General features: G+C 34.7%; 1 protein-coding gene and 1 long non-coding RNA gene across 8 annotated transcripts in view; one reads left to right on the forward strand and one right to left on the reverse strand.

Moving 5' to 3' along the window:
- Positions 1–23,390, reverse strand: part of CDK6 (cyclin dependent kinase 6) — a 124,164-nt gene that overhangs the window by 72,104 nt on the left and 28,670 nt on the right. For all 7 annotated transcript variants that reach the window (XR_005554391.1, XM_039324078.1, XM_039324073.1 and 4 more), the window contains 2 exons: positions 11,773–11,908; positions 2,121–2,288 (listed from right to left, as the gene is read on the reverse strand). Coding sequence is in view for 6 of the 7 variants with exons in the window: in XM_039324078.1 (XP_039180012.1) it covers positions 2,121–2,288; positions 11,773–11,908 (304 nt within the window). In the remaining variant the exon portion in view is untranslated. The remainder of the gene's footprint in view (positions 1–2,120; positions 2,289–11,772; positions 11,909–23,390) is intronic.
- Positions 1–23,390, forward strand: part of LOC120299336 — a 63,911-nt gene that overhangs the window by 14,422 nt on the left and 26,099 nt on the right. The window lies entirely within an intron of this gene.

The following is a 23,390-nucleotide window of genomic DNA, read 5'->3' on the forward strand; positions in this document are numbered from 1 at the left end:
CCATAACAACTCTCTGTGTATTCTGAACATTCATTCTATTGGTCAGGGGAATGCAAATGACAGCCATATACCTAAATGGCCTATCTACCTGAAGAATGTTTTATTACTGAGGGAGAAAGTATTAAGAGATTAAATGACCTGAAATTATTTGTTTGAAGCCTCCCAGTAGGGTTAGACCAGGTTTTTTTTACACCAGTTTATTTTAATTTTTTATTTTATTCCATTAGAAGAATCCTTTTCCTTAAGACAGAATGAGGGTGAATATTATCTTGGGAATTGGCTGATACTTCTGTAAATAATTCTTGGAGCTTCTCTAACTGCATTTCTGTTCTCCACTGTAGGAATAACGTGGAGTTCACATGTCATTTAGTCATAGCAAAAGCCTCCCAAGAGTCTTTTTATACCATCATTGTGTATGCATTCTTGCACAACAATTTATCTTGAGAGATTAACAATGTTTTATTTCTTCTTCCATGTTAAAGCAATTATTTCAAATTAAGATACGACTAAGTTAATTTTTTGGAGGAGAACCCAAAGGTGCTTTTTCAAAAGGCAATTGGATTTTCTTTGTTTTTCCTTGAAGACATTTTGCTTCTCATCCAAGAAACTTCTTCAGAAGTCAGAACTGAAGAAGCTTCTTGGATAAGAAGCAAAATGTCAAGGAAAAACAAAGAAAATAAAGTTGCCTCTTGAAAAAAAAGCACCTTTGGGACAATGACCTGGATGCTAAGAATCTCCACAGGCATTTTGGAGGAGAATGTCTTGACATAATTTTTCATTTTTACTTGGCACTGGTATTTTTCTAATTTTCATGTTCTTGGACTTCTTCTTGTCTAAGGTAGGATTAGAACCTAGTCCTCCTGTTCCTTTTCCACCACTTATTCCAACTACTATACTACCCCAGCTGTCTAATTCTATATATAGACTATCTAACTGATGGTGTACAACTCTTCAGCAATAAGTATGCTGAGAGGAGAGCTCAAGCAGCAATTGGGAAATTACACTGAATTGCATTTACACCTTTAAAAATGCATTTCTTATTAATATGTTCACCTAAAGATTATTGTAAAGCCATTTCTTATCATACTATTTTTCTTATTCCATTTTGTTTTCTTCAGACAAATCCATAATTCATGTATTTTATTTGTGCATTTTCTGTGCTAATCTTTTTTTTTTACCACTACATACCTTAAAATAGTTGCAGATCTCTTTCTAAGTGTTATCTCTTCCAGGGTTCAAGCCACGACTTCTTTATATAATGTTTTCTGAACAAACTACATGAGTCAGGTTGATAGAAATAAGTCAAATTCATAAACTACAATAACTGGGTTCATATGAATGACTAAACCAAAAAAGAAAAAAATTATATGAATTCATCCAAAATTTAATATCTCCCCTCACTAATTACTATACACATAGCTAATTGTATTAAATGCCAATGGTGTATGTAGGTGCTTCCATCAAGGCAGAAGCAATTTAATGAAATCAAAAATATGAAAAAGATAATACGCAAAATATCCACTTTTGCACAGAGCATCGGTTTCTCAGTCAATATGATTCTACCTGCATTTCCTGTGAGATTAGGGGAGGGGTGAAGAAAACACCAAATATAATGTTGCTGGATTTTAGGAAGGCTGCCCTATTGCTGTTAAATCCCAATAACTGGCAATTGGAATGCTTCCTCTCCTAAGTATAGCAACTTCTTTTGGATCTTTAGATATCAGTAGATACAATGGACACTAATTCCCAGTTTTGCTCCATGTTATCCATGCTGGCTGGAAATCAAGGAAGTCCAACATATTTAGAGAGCACTGGGATAGTGTCATGGTCTGTGGGAATATCCTTAAGAACAGAAGGAGAAGCCACAGTTAGGGCAATGGTCAAATAATAAGCTATTTCAGCCCACCGAAGGAAGGGGAATATGGAAAGATGTGAAGAAATCTTCCCTAGTTCTCTGGAAAATAAAGCTATGGGAGAGGGACTATGTTGAAATGCTGACAAATAGGAATCCTGCTATATCAGTTTTCTCAGATAATTTTTTCATACTGATAAAATTGCATTTATACAAAACCAAATAGTGGAATTAGATTAAAAAATAAGCAAAATATATTGAAACTTACCACAGAAGTAAGAGCCATCTGAAAACTATAGATTCGTGCAAGGCCAAAGTCAGCTAATTTTATTTGTCCACTGCTGGTGACTAGAATGTTTTGGGGCTTTAAATCACGGTGGACCACTCTGTGTGAATGTAGAAAATCAAGGCCTCTCAGCAGCTGAAACATCATATCCTAAGAGAAAATTTGATAAAAAGAAGCAAAAATGTTAAGATTTTGGAATACCCACAAATCAAAAAGTGAACCTATTTCAAAACAATGGAATTAACTGGCAAATATACACAATATTATACGCAACCATACATTAATTTTACAAAAGACTTTAACAAATCCTGTGTGAAGATAAATTAATGTCCAGCCCCAATTTCCATATTTCATTTTATTGACTGGCTGAAAAAATATTTAAGAATGTTATGTAATGGTTAATAGTTATTTCTTCTGCTGCTTTTATGAAATTATATTTACTACAGTCATTTGACAAGATAAAAGACATTTTGCATTGTTTTCATTCCATGTTGAAAATAAATAAGAAAATTATGCATTACAATATATTGATAATATCTTCTAGTATCTTCTAGTTAATGTTGCCATCAAAAGATTTTTTTAAAATTTGGTTAAAGATCACATTTATACATGTTATTTTTACAAATCATCTTAGCAAATAATTTTTAGAGTAACTGATCCATATTTTATAAATACTACTAAAGGGCTGTATTATAATTTCAGTTTAGTAGGCTACATGAAAACAAAGAAGTGTAACACATTTAAATCATGGCTTAGCATGATGTATGAAGGTCTGTCTTCTAAATATTAGGACAACCAGAACTGAAGATTAATGGAGAAAATGCAAAATTATATGAATGAAACATGGAATTGTATCTCATTCCTTTTCATCCTGATTCAAACAACATTCTATTGTATATTGGTGATTTGTTAACATAAAATAACATTGGCTGATTTAATGTTACAGTTCAGAGAACCCAATCCTAGATGATCTCCCCAAGCAATAATGTTTACTTAATGAAGTTAAGTTTATATCTGAAAATGCATTTGTCGAATTATTCTGTTAATTATTGTTAACATTTAAGAGATGGCATATGCTGAAAGCATTCTTCTTATTGGAAAAGAAAGACATGATGATAGGGCCAAAATTCAGTTTTGCTTCCTAACAGCTGTTTATGGACATCACATAAATGCATCCACTTGTTTAACCTCAAGGACAATGTCTAGAGACACTAAACGCTACCAGCACACTTCCTCTGTCTCCAGTGGTCATTTCCTCTCTGGTTTAAGTTGCATGACAGCATGTGACAACAGATATTAATGGAGGCAATGCTGTGCCAATATCTCTCAAATTGCTTTGATGGCGGCTGCAGGCTGCCTGCTTGGCCACCCAGCCAAGACCTCACATGAAACATGGCAAGGGGCCCACAGTTCTATTCACTAACAAGGCAGCTGGTCAGTGATTAGGAAGCTGAGATAATGCTCCAAAGGGGAACATGCTTTTGCAAGCAGCTTCAGGCTCAGGAGCTCAAATTTGCTCAAATACAGCATTTGCACTTTCCTTCTCCCTCCCCCCCACCAGATTAAGAGTGACTTGAACACCAGCAAGGAACAATTTCTTAGCAAATCAGCATGATAAAATTGTAATGAGGTAAACAAAGAACTGTCATCCTTAAAAAATTCAATTTCTTAAGACAACCCAAACAAAAAAATTGATCAGAACCTTTGAGTTAGGAAAATAGATTTGGATTCCAACTGCAAAGAAATTGAATATAAGACAATGTAATACTGACTGGCAGCATAGGCTTTGCCTTTGAAATATTGCCTAGCTTCACAGCCCAAGATAAACACCACTTCAAAGGGTGCAAGGAGTTACCTTTTATCTTCATATACTTTGTGAGGATTTTTTTTGCTCTAATATTCTTCCAATGTCTTCTAATAAATGGAGCAAGGATAAGCGCCTGTTTTTCTTTTTCCTTGTTTAATACCAACATGTAATAAATTGGGCTAGGAAACAAACACCAAGCCCTTTCCTTCCCATGGATCTTTTTCTTGGAAAGTATAAAAGAAGAGACATCATAGTGAAAGAAATGGAAAGAAGAATTCTCTTCCATCCTTTTCAAAGAGTGGTAGACACTCACTAGTCTCTTTTATCTAGATAACTGTATCTAGTTACAAGATCAGAATTCTTTTTTCTTTGTCTGCATTGACTTAACAGTAGCCATTCATGGTTATTAAAACATGAAAAACAAACTAGCAAATCAAGGAATTGTTGCAATTGGTGAGAAGTTAGGATATTACCCCTCTACAAATTACTCAGTGGAAAATGAATATGGAGGGTTAAAACAGATGCTGTAGTTTGGCAGACAGCTTTAAACAAATTGAAGTACCTCTACTACATCAGAGCCTAAGTAACCTTTCATTTACTCATGCCAATTAAAAATAAAAACAACCACCCACCAATCAGAGAGTCTACCACACGAAAGTATGCACTGTTGCAAAATGCCACTCAATGAATTGGAAGCAAATGATATATTTAGAAAAGCAAATGAAAGGGGCCAGGCATCACTATCAAAAGAGTGCTGTTCTCTTTTGTGCCTCAGATACTAAACAGATTTACTGTGTGCCCTGCAAACTCATGAGCTTCTGCTTGGTGTAACACATTTTTCCATGCCATGTAAACCCTTCGTATGCATACCCAGAAGAAAAGAGGTCTCTCTAGTATGTCTTTCCTGTGGCTAAGGAAAAGACAAGATAATGACTTTCCAGCTCATTGCACTCATATAATGTTCACTCATCACTCAAGGATGGTCTTTGTTATCTATACTAGAGAACTATCTTTGATTTTGCAATTCACAATGCAGCATGACTTCACTAACTATATTAGGGTTATCTTCAACACATTTGCAACAGCAAAAATGAACAACAACAACAAAAAAGCCCAAGACTAGTGTGAGAAGCACAGACTACATGCAGTTTCTTTCTGTTGCCTCTAAGCCTTTCTTAGGTGAGAGTGGAGTTGGGGAGTTTAAAGGGCAAAATAGGTATTTAAAAGGCTCAAGGTATTCCTTTCACCCATTAACATCTTGAATCCCAAGCTAAGCCACTTCCTAGACTTCATTGCTTTTTGAGTACAACGCTAACATGTCATACCATGTGAAGCTGGAAAATTAATAGAATTACGACTGGTTGAAGAAGGTTCTATAGATTGTTCTGAGAACTCATATTTTCATGAGTTGTAGGTTTCAATTTGCTAAGTAAGTTTCAGCAATCTGGACAGTTTTTACATTCTCCTTTTTTTAAAGCAATTTTCTGTTCCCTGAAGACGAAATTGTCTAAACTATCTCTACAAATTATTGCTACGTATGTATAAGTAGAAAAATTCAAGGTGTTTTCAAAAAGAAAAGCTATGAAAATATATGTTTTTTAAATAAAAAGGCTGTACATGTGCTTGGACACAATTACATTTTAGAAAATAAGTCCTGAAAAAGATAAAAGATGGACAAGGGTCAATCTGTCAACATTTCTAAATTCTGGCAGTTTTCAGTAGACTTTTATGGGACATTATATATAAAAAAATTGTATTAATTTTTATATGAGGGAAACTTCTTTAACAAAGTGTTGATCCAGCTAGCTCAATGTCTAATTTGTAGATATTTCCTCAAGGACTCTAGTAATCTCTTACAAGCATAAAAATATGAAAACATACTGAGATAGAATATTTCTTATTATATAGGCAAAGGCAAGGTAAATATATAATATGAATCAGCATGGATTATCTGCAATCAAACATTTAAGAAAGAGATAGGAATGACAAGAGGTTTGGAGTGCCAAAAAGTCTTCCCAGCTTTAGTTTTATATAGAGAGAACATGAACTGTGTGACAAGGACCTTTATCAGTAGATACACTACAAAGTAGCACAAGAGTAACCATTTTATCTAGTCACATGTGAACTAATCCTGTTGGCTAGCAATTGCCTTTTGACCTTTTTTCCTTGTTTTTTTTTAATTGACAATTCTTATATGCTACTCTCTTCAGTTTAGCACTCAATGGAAACTAGTGGGGAATTATAACTCAGTTCCTGCTTGTTCCATAGCTATGTGCCCAACTTTGGCTTTATAGAAATATTGCATCCGTAGGAAGCATAAGGTTGAGGCATCAATATAAGCTCCTTCAATGGAAACAAGACTACTGGCTGCAGAACAACATTTGCATCTGCTTCCATTCCTCTCACCCAACTCTAATCTGCAGTCAGTGTTCTGCATCTTGATATGTGGTTTGAGGGGGAGCCTTTTTCATGGATGCTGGGAACTGGTTTCATCATAGTGGTAACTGAGAAAAGAACACCCAAAGATAATAAAACACATATTTAGGGGAGGTTCTATTTCCCACAAGTCATTTCTTTCAAGATTTCCTCTGTTTCAGTCTGTGTTGTTTCTCATTGAGTGACAGACCAGTGTATGAAATACTTCGGTAATATGAAGCATATGCTCCTAGCACACTGTTGTTTGCCTTTTAGCTTCAAAATTAGTCTTTCCAATTTAAATGCATGAAAGACATCTGTATACTTTCATTAGAGTCTTTTCATATATATAACATCCTATCCATTCTTTTAAAACTAGTTTGGTTAAACTGTAGGATACAGAGTTGGAAGAAGTATAATCAGAATTCATTCTCCCCTCTCTCTTAAATTCTTGCTCCAGTTATCCAAGAGAAATATTTATTAAAGCCAACTTTTATACATGTATAAAATCTTTTCACCTATAGCAGATAGAAGCCTCTAATCTAGGAGTATGTAAGAATTGTTAATTGTGAGAAAACAATCATGATTATAATGCTTGAAGTCCAGCTGTTGAAAGACACAGATTAGTTAAAAGCCCTAAATAGAGAATAACAATTTTGTGGGGAGATTGAGAATTGAATAAAGGTTAGATAAAGAACCAGTCAAGAGTCAAAGAGATAAAAGAAACCAATAAAGGGGGATATTTGTGGCTCAGGGTGGAAATGAGGGGTCCTTGGTGCTCTCTGAGCTTTGTTGTTTTCTTGCAGATGTTTACGCAAACTAGGTAATACCATCAGTGCTAGTGTCCTGAGGATACTATCACCAGTGATGTTATCCTATTTAGGTAATGAAACATCTGCAAGAAAACAACCAAGCTCAGAGAGTACCAAGGACCCTTCAAATATAAAAAAGAGTACAGAAAAATAAGAGAATAAGGAGGAGTAATTTGAAGGACAACAAATAGAAAATGTGACCCATGCTTATGTTTGAATTTATTTTGCAAATATATTGAAAAAAAATTAATGTAGTTTGAATTTATTTTGCAAATATATTGAAAAAAAATTAGTGTAAATGAGATTCCATCTCAACCAACAATAGTGGGCTTTATGCTTTGTTTTAATTAAATCATACCTATCAAATCATGATCTCATTATAATATTTTATACTATGGAAATGCTCTGCTGTATTAGTCTAGTATCACTGATAGTGGGTTTAGTGATATATAGATATTATCATGACACAGATGAAGGTATGTGATTAGGTTGTAAGCATTTCATTTGACTCGTAAAATATTCTGTTTAACTTTCACTGGCAGATTAACAATTTGATCACCTTAGTTGCTGATGCTTAATCATCCAGAAAGAGACATAATTCAATAGTTGAGCACACAGTGTGAGCTCCAGGGTCATTCTCTGATTTTCCACTGACAGCTGATAGCAATAATATTAAGCTGGATAGACCAGTCACTGAACATGGTCTGAAGCACTTAGGTAGTCCTCAATTTACAACCATAGTTGGTACTGTAAATTTCTTTGTTCAAAGGCGTAATTGTAAGCATGGCATAACATGATCACACTTGATTTTATAATCTTTTTTGCCATTTTTGTTAAGTGAATCATTGTAGTTGTTAAATAAGATACAAGATCACAATTTGCAACCTTCCCTGCCAGTTTTCCCATTGATTTTGCTTATTGACAGCCAGTTGGGAAATTTGTAAATGGCAATCATGTAATCCCAGGACCCTGCAACTATTATAAATATGAGCAATTGCTTGGATTATGATCATATGACTGTGAGGATGCTGTGATAGTCATGAGTGTAAGGACCAGTTATAAGTCATTTTTAAAAATCAAATCATAATTTCAAATCATTACTAAATGAATGGCCATAAATCCAGGATTATCTGTAATTGTTTCTTCAACTTTGTTCTGTTTCTTCAACCTGTAATTGACCTTTACACAACCCTCAATCTTCCACACAAAATTGCTTTCTTCATACTTGGAGCTTGAAGTGATTTATGCCTTCAGCTAGATTTCAAACACACTAACTACTATTCACTCACAATTATAATTCTTCTACATTAGAGACTTCTATGGACTTGCAAAAGTTCCTATACAGTCAAGGCATATTATTTCTGAAGTCAAATACAAGATTGTTTCCTAACTATCTGTAGTCACAGCAACAATCAAAACCCTTGAAAACAAAATGTACTTGATATGTTAGTTGGGTCCAGGCATCATGATAAAAATCCTTTTGTTCTTTGTTTTTTCTTCTCTGATGCAGATTGAAGTACTTTAGATGATTTTGCTTACCAACAGCTTTAACCATCAAATTCTGGTTAATGTTAACCACTGTTTGTTGAAAACAAGCCAACGTAAAACTGAGTTATGCAGTTGGCCAGCTTAAACAAATAAGAAGTTATTTGAAAACAGAAGGAAATATTATGAACATTTTCACATGACCAATGACAGAGAAGCAGAAAATCTGATTACATAAGACTAAAATATGGTCTAACATGATATGTCACCAAAAACATTTCAAAGCTGATATATATCTAAAAATAATAGAGTGATACTTCTCTACTGAAATAGTATGGATGTGCAGTAAGTATGCTTGAATGGTTTACCACATTATAAATAATGAGATTTTTTTTTTCTCAGATCTTATTGTGCATGCATACTGATATGGTAAAAAGTAGAAGAAAAACCAAAAATACATCCACTCCCCAAAGGGGGGGGGGGGAAGAGGACAAAATTTTTCCATTCTAAAGAAATGCCATTTCAGAAGAATTTTAACTGGGTGGTTTGTTTTTTTCCTTAACTGCTTGATCTTTTAGGTTCTGCAATATTAGGCCCACCTTACTGAAGTGAAAATAATTTAATCGGCCAAATGTTTAAAGGATTAATCACCCAAACAGTACAGCTCTGAATTTCATTTATGTTTCCATGCATTATTTTTTGTTTGCAGTCAGCTATATTCTAACTCCAATAATGTGTGCCTTTGTCTGGGCTTCCCTCAGAAGTTAAAATCATTCTCAAAATGAAGGAAGTTCTATTTGGTTAGATTTAAAACTTAAAGAACCAGAAAGTGGAATAACATGGTGATTGTACAACATAGCAACAAAAAAGGGGCAAAGTATACATTTTTTATAAATTTGGGAAGAAATAACATAAGAGAATTTGTTTGGATTTTTCCCTCCATTGATGTCATCCTCAGGAGTCTGTTAAAGGGTTAAGCTCAAAGACTATTCAACTTCAGTGGGAAAGCTGCAGGTTATGTAGATGCTTATAATTATAATCATCGCTTCTCCCTTTTTAACATATTTTCAAAGATTTCTGGAACAACTTGCATGGATATGAAAATTCAAATATATATATATATATATATACATACACACATATACACACACACACACACACACACACACACACACACATCCTTGGGCCCACTTCATCTCCCCACATTTCACATTTTTACATGCATGTGCAATAAGATTCTTGAACATCTACTAAAACAATATATAGCATGGAAACCAGGTTAAATAACATAAAATTTATAACTTAGTATCTAACTCTAATAAAACATCTATGCCATAGAGTTACTAAATATTCTTGCTTTTGAATATACTCTTAATATACAAGGGCACTACAACATTTCAACAATTCAAAAAGGAAAATATGATCCGGAGCATATATAGATATGGACATCCCGCCTGCGGCCAACTACTCAAAAAGCAATGGTCTGGGGGGAAAAAGACAAAGCTTCCTTTAAGAAGCAGCTAACAAATATGAAATGTACATCAATATGTGCTCCGAATCACCTTTGCCTTTTTGAATCAGGATATGTTGGAAAAGTCATGCCACTAACAAAACAAAAACAAATCACAACTTTTTTTCTAAGATTTAGTGACAGAATCCCAGGGGACTCTATTACTTAAAAATTCTAGAATATTTTGCAGACAGTTGTGATTTTCTCATCCCCACCTAGCAGTATACACTAATATAGGAAAAATATATCAATTAAGAGATAACAAAATCATAGATAATCATATCAAAATCATATGGCAGTTGTTTATACTGTCTCCACTGCTTCATCTGATTCAGCATTTTCATTTTACTATAAGTAGCAGCAAGCCTTTTAAACTACCGAAGGAAATTCCTCCAGAATCTGGAATCTTCATGCAAAACATGATCTTCACCACTGGGCTGTAGTTCCTTCCTTTTAGCAGTTAATAATAAACACTCTGGCTTTTCAAATATAAAAAGAACTGTTCTTTTTAACATAAGCACACGTGTTATGGCAATCTTCTCCTCTAGTTCCTTGTTCTTCGTAACTGATGGATAAAATGTATGCACTACCAATTGCACTTAGTGAGAAACCCCAATCTGTCAACAACATGAATTAATTTGATTAAATATAATAATAATAATGAGGAGGAGGAGGAGGATATTGGAAGGGACCTTGGAGGTCATCTAGTCCAACCCTGTTCAGGCAGGAAACCCTATACCAGTGATGGCGAACCTTTTAGAGACCAAACTGCAACTCAAAACCCACTTATGTATTGTTGGGTGCTGGGTGGGTGTGGCTGCAATGGTAACGGCAGACTGGGTGGGACTAAAAAGTTCAATCAATCAATTCCAACTTTGTGAGATCTTTTTTTTTCCTGCGAGAAGTTGAAATTGATCGAGTGATTGAACCTTTTTTTTTTTTTTTTTTTTGCACATGGCTGCAGAGGCCTAAAGTGAAAAGGTTTTATAAAACCCAGCTGAAGGCCTAGGACTGGGGCAGTGGTGCGTGTGCCCACGGAAAGGGCTCTGCGTGCCACCTGTGGCATTCCTGCCATAGGTTCACCACCACAGTCCTATACCACTTCAGACAAATGGCTGTCCAGTCTCTTCTTAAGAACGTCCAGTGTTGGAGCATTCACAACCTCTGGAGGCAAGTTGTTCCACTGATTTAAGTGTTCTAACTGTCAGGAATTTTCTCTTTAGTGCTAGGTTGCTTCTTTCCTTGATTAGTTTCCATCCATTGCTTCTAGTCCTGCCCTCAGGTGCTTTGGAGAATAGCTTGACTTCCTCTTCTTTGAGACAACTCCTGAGATATTCGAACACTGCTATATCATGTCACCCCTTGTCCTTCTCTTCATTAAAGTAGACATACCCAATTCCAGCAACTGTTCCTTATATCCTTTTGTATGTAATTCTCTTTATTGCTCTGTTTCTTATTAATCAAGCTATGAAACTACAGTTAGCTACATCTAACTTGGTACATATTTCCTCAAAAAAGCTTTTTATTAAATATATGTTTCAACAATTTATACATTTAATAAAATGCTTATGTACAAACTCTTCTGCCTCCCTCCCCTTTTGATACCTTTATAGTTTCACTAGGAACACCGGGTTCTGGAACTTTATTCAAGTAAGTGGTCAAGTCTTGATCAACATGTTCAAACACCAGTGTTAACTTCGTCTCTCGTTCAGTTCGGGATACTGTGCATACATCAAATAATCTAAGAAGGATGAAAAAGAAAAAAGGGTAGGAATCATTAGAACAATATATCTTTTTACTACAAATGAAACTTACAAAAGAAAAAAAAACTGTATTGAATTCATTCCATTCCAGATCAGAATATATAACAGGGGATCCAGATAGCCAAATTTCTCCATATAATAAAACTGACTTTTTATTGTTTTGTATTGTATTTTTATTGTACATTTTCCCCACAAGGAATAATATAATGAGTCACGAAGCAGCTGACAACAACAAGTTCTAGCTTCTGCATTGAGTATCAAACAAACCATGAATATTGGGACAAAATTTTCATGTCAAAATGCATTGGGTACCAAATTTGATGAGTTTCAAAGCAGCTGAGTACCAACATACCACTGTATATATTTTTAAAGAAGTTGTGGCAAAGAGTATATTGGTTTGTCTGAATGCTAGAGTAGCTGAATTATTATACTTTTAGTTAAAATACAAGCTTTTGAATAGTATTCTGTTCAAAGGAGGGGGGGAGAATTCTGGAAAGGAAAAATTAATCTGTGATGGGGTGTCTAACCTTGGTAATTTTGAAACCTTTGGACTTCAACTCCCAGAATTCCTCAGCCAGCATGCTGCCTAGGGATTTCTGGGAACTGAAGTCCACAAGTCTTAAAAGTGCTAAAGTTGGGCACCTCTGATCCATGACTTAGATGTTCCAAACTGCTCATTTAAGCTAGTCCTAAATCATTAGATCATCTTATATAAAATCTGAATTACAAATTATCTGACCCTAGAAACTATGACCTTCATAAAAATTGTAAAAGTAGATCTTTCATCACAGATGAGATAAAGAAATAAGGCAGATTCTATTGCGATTTCATGTGTGTGTTTTAATTTTCCAATGTCTTAAACATCCCTTAAAAACATACTGGTGATGACCAATGTAAAAATGAAACTTACCAACTGGAAGATTAACAATTATGCCATTTGATATTATCCGATCCTATTATCCTAACTATACAATTCAATTTCCAGGGAACATAATTTGAAACAATTATTTTCTGTCTCACATCTAAACAGCACATCTGAACAATTTACAATCTTTCAAGCGTGGAAGCCTTTTGCAGGCCAAAGAATAAGGATCCAACTTTCTGTTCATTGTAAAAATTCAATGTTCTTAACTTTTCTTGAGAAGGAATTTAAAGGGTATACAGTTTTTGCATATCCAGACCACTTTACATTAAAGTCTCTAATTAAGGTTAAATATCTGACATCTTAAAGGAGTTTAATCATTTGCAGTGTTTTATGGAGGTCATTTACTTCAGTACACACAAACACAGAGAGATAGGAAGATAAGAAAACCCAATATAAACATTGGGAAATATTTCCAGATGAATGTTTCTGTTTAACAATGTTTATTTAATTTTTAAACACCTTTTTTTAACCAAGTACTAATAAACTGGCAAAGGTACACTTTTGGCTCATGCGAGATTTTTTAAAAGAATCCATTGTGAAGGGTATAAATATATCAACATTCTTCATACTTCTTAAAGAACAATAACAATCTTATAACAAGCTTTTTAACTGAAAGAGTTCTACTTTTTAACTCTAGATTATAATTTGTTCTGACATTTTTTTCAAAGTAAGAATTGTGTTCTTAAATTTCTTTCTTAAAATGTTATCACAGTATTTTAATAGTATATGTTAATAAGCAGGGTTAGTCATAAGAAACATGACTTCTAATAGAAATAATAGTATGGCTCAGAACATTTGACTTTTGGGAAATATGACTGGTGTTCTATGGATGGTGTCCTGGGTTCACCTAATTGGGCAGTACTTTTATACAAATATATTGAGAAGCAGGAGCACCAAATCACCTCATTATATGAACTGAGTCAGCATAGCAATAATCTTCTTCTGGAAATGGTCATTGGGAGAAATCGTTACTGTTCAATTAAGTTTATCTAAAAGATACTATGATCAGTGGGACTGGACACTGGTTAGATACAGGAAACCTAAAGTATTTTACTTCATTTGTCCATCTCCAGAAGTGAGATTGTACTTCAGGTCATCTCAAAGACCAATTGAGGTAATTTATGTTCCAAGGTCAGGCTTAAATTTGGATCTTTCCTATTTTTATTGTTTAAAATCACAAAGAATACAGAAATATGAATCAGGAATTATATTAATACATATTAATTACATATAATCCTACATTTATGACCATAATCGAGCCCACAATTTCATTCATAAATCATGACAGTCATAAAGTTGGCAGTTGTTGTGAATATGGAGGTCATAAAACAAATATTAAGCAAGCCCATTGTTTACAAAGGTACAATTTTTGCCAGAAACTAAAAGTAAATACTGGTTTCCAACAAAATTGCAGTCACATGATTATGAGGTGCAGCAAACAGTCATAAATGTGGATTGATTACCGAGCACTCAAAATGTGATCACATGTAAGCCCATGACCATGGGAGAGGCCTGGACATCAGAAGTTCAAATCCAGGCCATAAGCCCATTTTCAGAGTCATAACTTCAAACAATCACTAAGTGACCAGTTACAAGTTAAGAACTATCTATATTCATTTTCAAATCATCATAGTCTGGCAATCATTATTTATAGAAAATTAATATGCCATCTACTCAAGCAACTCTAACAACATGCAATAAAATATTAAATCTCAAATAATAATAAAATAAAATAAGATAAAATATTACATTTATTGCTCTTAAATTACAATCTTTTTAACCAAACATTTGCTAAAAAAGAACCATAGTTACTAAGTAAGTGATCTTTAAAAGTAATAGGGTGGGGGCTGGCCTAACTTCAGGGGGCATATTATTCCAGGAAGCAGAGGTTACAACTGAGGTTTTTATAAGCCAGACATGTCAAACACAAGGCCCGGGGGTCGGATGCGGCCCGCAAAATGGTTTCATATGGCCCACGAAGCCATCCTAGAAACAGTGGGGCTGCCTAGGAGCCAATGTACAATTTTGTGGTGGCCATCTATGCTGAAACGCATTCAGTCTTAGCTCCACAAGGCCGTCTAGAAACAGCGAGGATCCAGCCCTTGACACGTCGGCCGCGCCCCCTGGGTGCATACTGGGGAGGTGTCACCCTTTGTGAGGAAAGAAGAAATGGACCATGCCTTGGCGCTTGCCCCGGTCCCACCCCCTTCTGCCAGAGATCTTCAGATCTGTCCCACTCCTGCCCAGGCCCCCACAGTAGAGCTGGCCATTCCCACCCAGTAGGCCACACCCACTCCATCCATGCTCACCAGTAGGCCGCACCCACCCGCCCCCCCCGAGGGCAACCGCAATGCTGATGTGGCCCTCAATGAAATTGAGTTCGACAACCCTGTTATAAGCTATGAACTTTAAAGAACATGGACCAAATTATATATATGCATATGCATGTAATGTGTACACAAGAAAGTATTTTCAGTAGTGACTACAATGTCATAAGGAAGGAAAACAGCAGCAAGTGTAAACTGGGCCTACATGACAAATGTAATTCATAATCCTGAAGTGTTCTTGTCTCCAGGGGAGTTGGTTGTTGATATTGAAAATACGACACAACTAATTTTAGAACTTGTAAAATACATTAGCTTTTGTTAGCATGTATTCCAGAGTGGCTGCCATTAAAACACGTGGAGATGTTTTAAAATAAAATAAAAAAACTGAGTAAAGAATTGAAATCAAAGATACACAATTTTGTAAGTGAAATGTAGAAGTATTGTGCGCTAGTTGGAAAGCAATAAAAAAGAAATTGGAACAATATTTATATATAATACTTTTAGTAGTTTTTCTTTTTTTCATTTTTGTACTTTTAAACACCAAATAGTGGAAACTGGCATTTAGCTCAGATATTTAATTCTTACTTACATTGTTAAAACTATTTAGTGTGCTTAAATGTAACTTCATGTTTTCCATAGCTAATTTCCAATCAATGATACAATGAGTATTAGTCTTCGTAATTCTTTTGTCTACTTATAAATAATATAATTGATGTTTCTACATCAATTCATTTTTTTGCTTATTTGTTCTTTGTTTTTCCTTTTAAAAATAAGATATATTTGAAAAACACATGATTATAAAAATAGTTTGTGGCTACCTAGCTTTTCATAAGCTTTTTATTACTGAATCATACATTACAAGTCTGTCCTGATCAATTTTTTCTATGTTCATAGCCCATTATTCCCAAGGTTTTGAAAATATAATAAAACAGATGGACTAGACTAGTAGAAGTGGTTATGAGCAGATACTGAAAATGGTGGGGGATTGTTTTTCTGTACATCTTATTAGTAAAGTTGAAAGAGAGATAAATTAAGGTTTCTATATATGTAGACCTAGCTTAATGCTAATAACCGGGACCAAAATTTCTCTCACTAAGCAATATGATAATAAGTGCAATGTCAGCTTCTTAACAATGACAGTTTTGGCAATCCCTGATTACTAGTAACTGAATCACCGTGGGTCATTAAGTAAGTGTGATTCTGATTCTGTGATTCTGATTTCCTTATAATTTCACCACTGACTTTGCTTGTAGGATGCAGTTAGGGAATGTCTCTTGTCCCACTTCTTGGGGGAAGGGATGAGAAAAGGAAGGAAAAAAGGGGGAGAGGGAAACTGCAGAACTGGGGATTCACTTTTACGACAGAGAAGCTGGTTGTGGGATTAAGCTATTTGCAAGATTACTCTGGAAATGACCATCATAGGAAAGAAGCAGCTAAGAAATAGCCCAGACAGCACTTGACAGTATAAAAAAAAGATGGGGGAAGCAATAAGGCAAGGCTGGAAAACAACAAAAAAAATAGTACTTTCTACTACATCAGGAGGCTCACAGAGTTATAAGTACTCCCTTACTTAAGAATATGTCTGCTACCTTAAGAAAAGAAGGTCTGCTTCCTCCCCTAAGAGGCCTGAATAAAGATAAGGTTCATCTCCCTCTATGTTAACCACCAAGGCCCAAACTCCCAAACAATTACAAAGCACAGAGGCAAATAAAAAGAAAAGCCACTCAATAACTATGTTGTAGGCACCATTACTTCCGTTTTTCACTCATCTCTCCATAGAACATTCCTCAAGAAATCTGGAACATTATCGTGCTACCTTTTAGCCAACCTGGACAAAGATCGACAACATTTTTCTTAAAGAAATGGCTTCTTCCTTGCTAGACTGTATTAATTACATTTTCTTCACTACTTTTCTTTTTTTTAAAATATATTTTTATTACAAGTTTTTTTCTTAATATAAAGTACAAATACAAATAAAGGCCATGGGAAAAAAGGGTATAGAAGAGATAGAAAGGGGTAGAAATTTAAAAAAAAAAATACCGGTGGCTTTCAACTTTTTTGTGGTTCAGTAAGATACAAAATGAAATTGTAATATAATATGTCACCTCTCCTGTGGGAACTGTATTGGTTGACGATTTGCTTCCAGGTACAATTCAAGGTGCTGATTGTCACCTTTCATGGCCTGGGACCGGGTTATCTGAGGGACTGTCTCTTGCCGGTCACAGCCACCCGACTCACTACAATGGCAAGGAATGTTGTGGGTACATCTGGCAGGACCCAGAAAAGGTCCATAATGGCTCCCTCCCTCTGGTACATTACCCCTCCAGAAATTAGGCTGGCCCCCTCTCTGACACTATTTTGTAAGATCCTGAAGATGTGAGAAGACAGTTATATAAATGATCTAAAATAAAATAAATAAAAAATAACTATTTAGTTATACTAAATAGCAACTATTAGCCATTTCCATAGCAATAATCCACCTAATTGTCAAAGTCAAAATTCGGGTTTTTTCTCTTTCACATGAAAATCCAGAAGCAGTTTCCAAGTAACCACAAAACAATTTACATTCTTGTCTCTAATTATTGCAGCCAACTTTGCCATCTCTGCCAGTTCCATTATTTTTTCAAACCATTCCTCCATTGTAGAAGTTAATGCTTCTTTCAATTTCTGGATATATAGAATTCTTGCAACTGTCAACACGTATAGCAACAAAGTTTCATTTTTTTTCTATTTCTTTGTCTAATAGTATAGTCCTAACAAAAAAGTTTCAGGTCTCCATTCTAAGCCCATTTTTAAAATTTTCTAAATTAAACCATGGGTCTGTATCCACTACTTTGTCACATGTCCACCAGATATGATAAAAAGTACCCTCCTTACACTGGCATTTCCAACAAATATTTGAAACACTCTTATATGTCTCTGAAGGATTGTCTATTGCTATAGAAATGGCTAGTAGTTATCACAGGTACATCATTTTATAGAATGCCCACTATTTTTCTGATGGTAAGTCATAAATACTGACTTTATCAAAAGTGAAAGAGGCCAGAAGGTCCTTGCATTGTTGTAGTGATTTCTCAGTCTTGAGAACATTCACTAATATTCCTCATCTTTTTTTATTTCAAGAGTATGTCTCTTTGGATCACCGGAAATACTTTAGAAATATTTTTATAGTGCATATTTTCTATATAATTAAGCATTAAATATTATTATTTATGAAGCAGCAAAAAACGTACATTTAAAAATTGGTGGCAACTGCTTCATTGTAGTGAAGACAGTCAAAGTTTGTTACAGTCCACTCTGATTATCAAATCAGCAGCTTCCGGTAAAGATGGCCAATTGACGACACGCCCAGGGAGAGATTCCCTTAGGCTCCCTGAAGGGATTTTTTTCAGATTCAAGTTATTCTCCAGATTTCAAGTTATTAACAGAAGGAACCAGCATTCCTTTAGTTTATACAGCTCTCCTGGATTAGGGAGAGTCCTAGAATCATCCCACAAAATCCTCTAGTAGACAAGGTCTGCTAGTAGCTTAAGGAGCTGTGCTTTAGAGCGAGCAGTGAGCCAGCAGCTGGGGGTTGGAGCTGCAATCACTTCATTGTTGCAAAAGCAGCTGTTTGGGAATTTATTTTTCAAACAAACGATAACTTGTGTCTTTCATTTCTTAATTAATAACTATTAATCTTTATTAAGCTAATACAGGCTCTCTTTAGCCACAGCTTGTTATTCCTCTTTGAAGGTCTGCACCATTTTGGGGGTTCTTTACTGTTAAAAAACAAGGAAGAGAACTGCTGAAAACAAGCTAAAATAAGAAAGCGTCAAGTTGGTTTTTTTTTAACTTTGATGGAGAAATATAAGGTAGAAAGTTGTGGTTTTAGTTTACTATTTTTAAGTAATTTGTAACTTGGTCTGTGGATGGTTAAAACTCTCTGATTTATATGAATCCTGACTGTGCACTAATTTTTAAGTGATTTACAAAAAAAATTACTTTGACTAAAGAGGAAGTTAAGAAGATGGAGGAGCAAATTATCAGAGGTGTATTTGAAAAATAAATAAATAAAAACCTACCAATTTATAGGCTAGCTATGTTCCAAAGATGCTAAAAACTACTCAAACTACTTCATATATGCAATTATGTACAGAAAACTCCCAAACCACTGAGGCAATTTCACAAGTAGCTGACAATGCAAAAGATTCAATTGCAATTTTGGAATATAAACCTGACACCAATCTTCATTATGATGGTTTAAATATAAACCTCACAACACAATTGAAAGAAAAGCTCCAACAAAATTTGCAACTTTCAAGAGGACAAATCTGGGACTTTTTCTTCATGGATACTAGCAAGACTGAGAAATCCTTAAGAAATATAGAAGTTTATAATTGCTTGATAGACATTCCAGATAACAAAAATATTTTATTTTATGAAGAAAAGCTGGAAAAAGTGACTTAAACTTAATGAGTTAATTGAAATTAGAATGTATTTTTATCAGTGATATATGTAATTGAAAGAAAGTTTTAATGTAAAGTGGGGTTGAAAATGCATTTCTTTTATATATATATATAATGCTTAAGTAATTCCTAAAGCTTGCAAAATATTATTTAAGTGTATTTGAAAGTATCTAGGTTAAGAGGAAGTTAAAAACATATATTAGTTTAAAGAAAAGTTTAGAATCTTAAAATAGATATATACAAGAAGAATAATTAGAGGATACCTTAGGAGTTATTTAAATTTAATGAGTTAATTGGAGTTGGAATTTTATTGCTCTGTTGTATGTAACCGAAACGACATTTTAATGTAGCTTGTGTTTTGTTTTTGTTTATAAAATGAGTTTGAAAATGGTCCTTCATATATAATTTTTGAGTAATTTTTAAAGCTTATAAAATATTATTAAAAGTTAATTTTAAAGTATGTTTGTTAACAGGAAATCAAAAACATGTATTGGAACTTACTGATGTTAGAAATGTTTTTAAAGAAACATCTAGTGTTTTAAAATAGATTGGAAAAGTATCTAAGGTTAAAGAATCTGAAAGAATAGTGAATTTCGTAAATATAAATGATGATAGTTTATAAAGATTATTAAGTGCAAACAGAAATATATATTATTTCTGCAAGGAAGAAAAAGCAGAGATGGTTAAATTGATTGCTTTATTCAAAGAGAATATATTTAATTATGTTTATTATTTGGAAATCGCTTCTGGAGTTTGTGCTTGTGATGGAAAAAATGAAAACTTTGGTTTTCTGATTAGATAGATTTGTTGTTATAGAAATGGCTAGTATATATTAATGCGTAAAAGTAAAACGTTAAGGTTGTTATGTTGTTATCTTCTATTATGCTAAAAAGAGTCAAAAGTCAATGCCTTTTTTTTCCCCTTTTACCTTCCATTTTCTTTTCCCCTTCCTTCTTCCTTCCCCTACTGGCCCTAGGCATGTCCTTATTTGAACTGACCAGGTAGGTGGGCATAATTATTATTTCACATTAGCCCACAGCATGTTGAATGACTTTATGAAGTCAATGGAACAAGCAACAACCCATTATTTGTTCAACTCCCTTAATGTATATCAGTTTAACTTAGATGACGTTGTAATATTTAATGACTAAATATCAGATCTGCAAGACTTCAGAAAATCCAAAGAGCTACTACCTTTTCAAAGAACTAAAAATATACAGTGTCTGAATATCTGATTCATATATTAAAATGTATTTTGGATAGATTTGAGGACTATAAAAATAAAAGCAATACAAAGTTCATCATCAATGAATACATATCATTGCCATTAATATATTTCTGAATATATCCTCTGCTTTCCCTTCATTTCTCTTGATCCTTTCTATTTCCTTTGAACCCAGAAAGCTCTTGTATAATAGCAATGCATTACTAATAGTTTACTTATGTAGTCACCCAACTGCCCGGCTAACCTCTGAATATAGAAGAAGGGCGTATGGGTGCTCTTCCTCCTTGTTTGGAAAACTTATCTGAAATATCCTGTTCTTATCCTCTTCTAATGCCAATGTTTGAATTAGCACCAAAAGTCAACAAACCTTTACTGCAGCAGATAACATTATTTTCCAGTTTGGCTTCTTATGAAAGTGCACTGTTAGAATATAGAAAGGAGAAATATAACTATTTATTTCCTGAACAATTCCTTTTGAGTTGTTGATATTATCAGCTGTGGTTACCTTCTGGATTGCATTTTTGATGCGGTAGAAGAAAAATATGGCTGGGAGATTTCCGCCCTTCCCCATGAGATTCACTTTTGTGGTGCTCAAGGATTTCACTTTCCCTTTTACAGAATATAGCTATTGGCAAAATTATTCAAACATTTGATTAGTTTGTCGTAAATATAGAGGCGAGACCTCTATGATAATCCTTTGAGTTCAAAGAAGAGATGCTGTTGTACATTTCATCTTGGATGTGGAAATGGATTTACAATCCCAGTCTGGAAGCAGAATCTAACACATTAGGAGCACTGGCAATTCACTATTGTACTAATTCTAGTAATTGTGATGCTGCTCACGATTTTATATCAGGTTTTGGTGGTGTTTATCTTCAAAGCTAATGGAGACTTCATAGCTGTCAGACCCAAGCCCAGAGCCAAGATAGACAGATCTGATCGACTTAAATCTTTTATTTGCTTATATCTAATAGACCAAATATAGCCATATTAAAGCTGTAACCCTCTACCCTAAAATATATTCTGAGAGATTTTAGGGTGTAGCTACACTGAATCTCTTTCCTCTTCCCCTTCCTCATCTCTTAATATGGCCCTCTTTCTGGAAAAGCTCTGGATTGTCAAAAAGTCTCCTCTGCTCTTGCAGTTGCACATTTCATTACATAGCAAAAAATTCCCCAGCGGGTTCTATCAACACCTGAAGCTTCTATTTCCATTGGCTGTATGTTATAATGGCATAGGGTTTCTCCTAAAGCTACTTTATAATGCTTGTGTAGTCAACCTTGAGTTGTCTTCCCAGAATCTAGTACTTTATAGAGTGGGGGTCTTCAAACTTAGCCCTTTTATGACTTGTGGACTTCAACTCCCAAAATTTCTCAGCCAAGTTGAAGTTGAAGTCCACAAGTTATAAAAGGGCCAAGTCTGAAGACCCCTGTTATGGAGCCATTGAAGAGGCATATAGTGGTCATCCATTCTGATGATGTGTCCCACCAATCTCATCTGAGCTCTCATAATCAGTAACTCTGCATGATTCAACACCTTCAGGTTGGAGATATGGTTTTGCAACAAATGCTGAGGATGGAACCCAGAATGCACATGTGAAATTTCTCCAGATGTTTGATGTGCTTTGGTATATTGTCCAAGACTCAAATCCATATAGGAAAGAAAGGATAACCACAACTCTATAGAATTTCAGCTTTGTGGAGAGATTGGGGTTGTGGTGATTAAGCACTCTGATATGCAGCTAGCCCAGTGCATAACTGGCCTTGCTGATCTTGGAGTCAATTTCTTTATGCAAAGATCCAAGTATTGAAATGAAGCTTCCCAAGTATTTTAAGTTGTTTACATTTGTCAATTAGGTGCCACCAATATTGGTATTTGGCATGATGTTGTAAATTATTTCAATCTTTTTCAGGTTGATAGTCAGGTCAGGGACTATAAAAGAGTCTGAGAATTTGTTCAGCATCAACTGCACACAGAACACCAGTCATCAGCAAAGCAAGTTTCTTGAATAATTTTTGGAAGTATTTTGTCCATGTGTCCAAGTTGCAAAAATTAAAGAGAAAGATGTCCAATTGGTACCTGATATACATATCTCCTTTCCCCACTATTCAGCCATAACTGAAGAAACGTCTTGGATGACAAGTGAAACATTTTCAAAGGAAAACACCAAGAAAGTCCGGTTGTCTTTTGAAAAACACCTTTCAGACAACCCATACTTGAATGATTGAGCATCTCCATAGACATTTTCTCCTTTAGACCCCAGACAGCACATGACAACATACAAGCAAAGAACAGATTGGACTGAGGTTAGCATACATGCCTGTTTTACCTTATTGGAAATAGCAAATGCAGCTGATGAATCATTTGTACTCTTCTGTAAAGAATATGTCCTATCATTCTGTCATGGAATAGCTGAATCAATTTCACAAATTTCCTTGGGCATCTATGTCTACCTGTTTACAGTGTCAAATCTATTTGTCAGGTCAATGAAGACATAGTAAAGAGGCTTGTTCTGCTCAATACATTACTCCTGGA

The sequence above is a fragment of the Crotalus tigris genome, unplaced genomic scaffold (genome assembly GCF_016545835.1).
Source record: "Crotalus tigris isolate CLP2741 ecotype Arizona unplaced genomic scaffold, ASM1654583v1 scf7180000024292.1016931, whole genome shotgun sequence".
In the NCBI taxonomy this organism is placed as follows: Eukaryota; Metazoa; Chordata; class Lepidosauria; order Squamata; family Viperidae; genus Crotalus; species Crotalus tigris.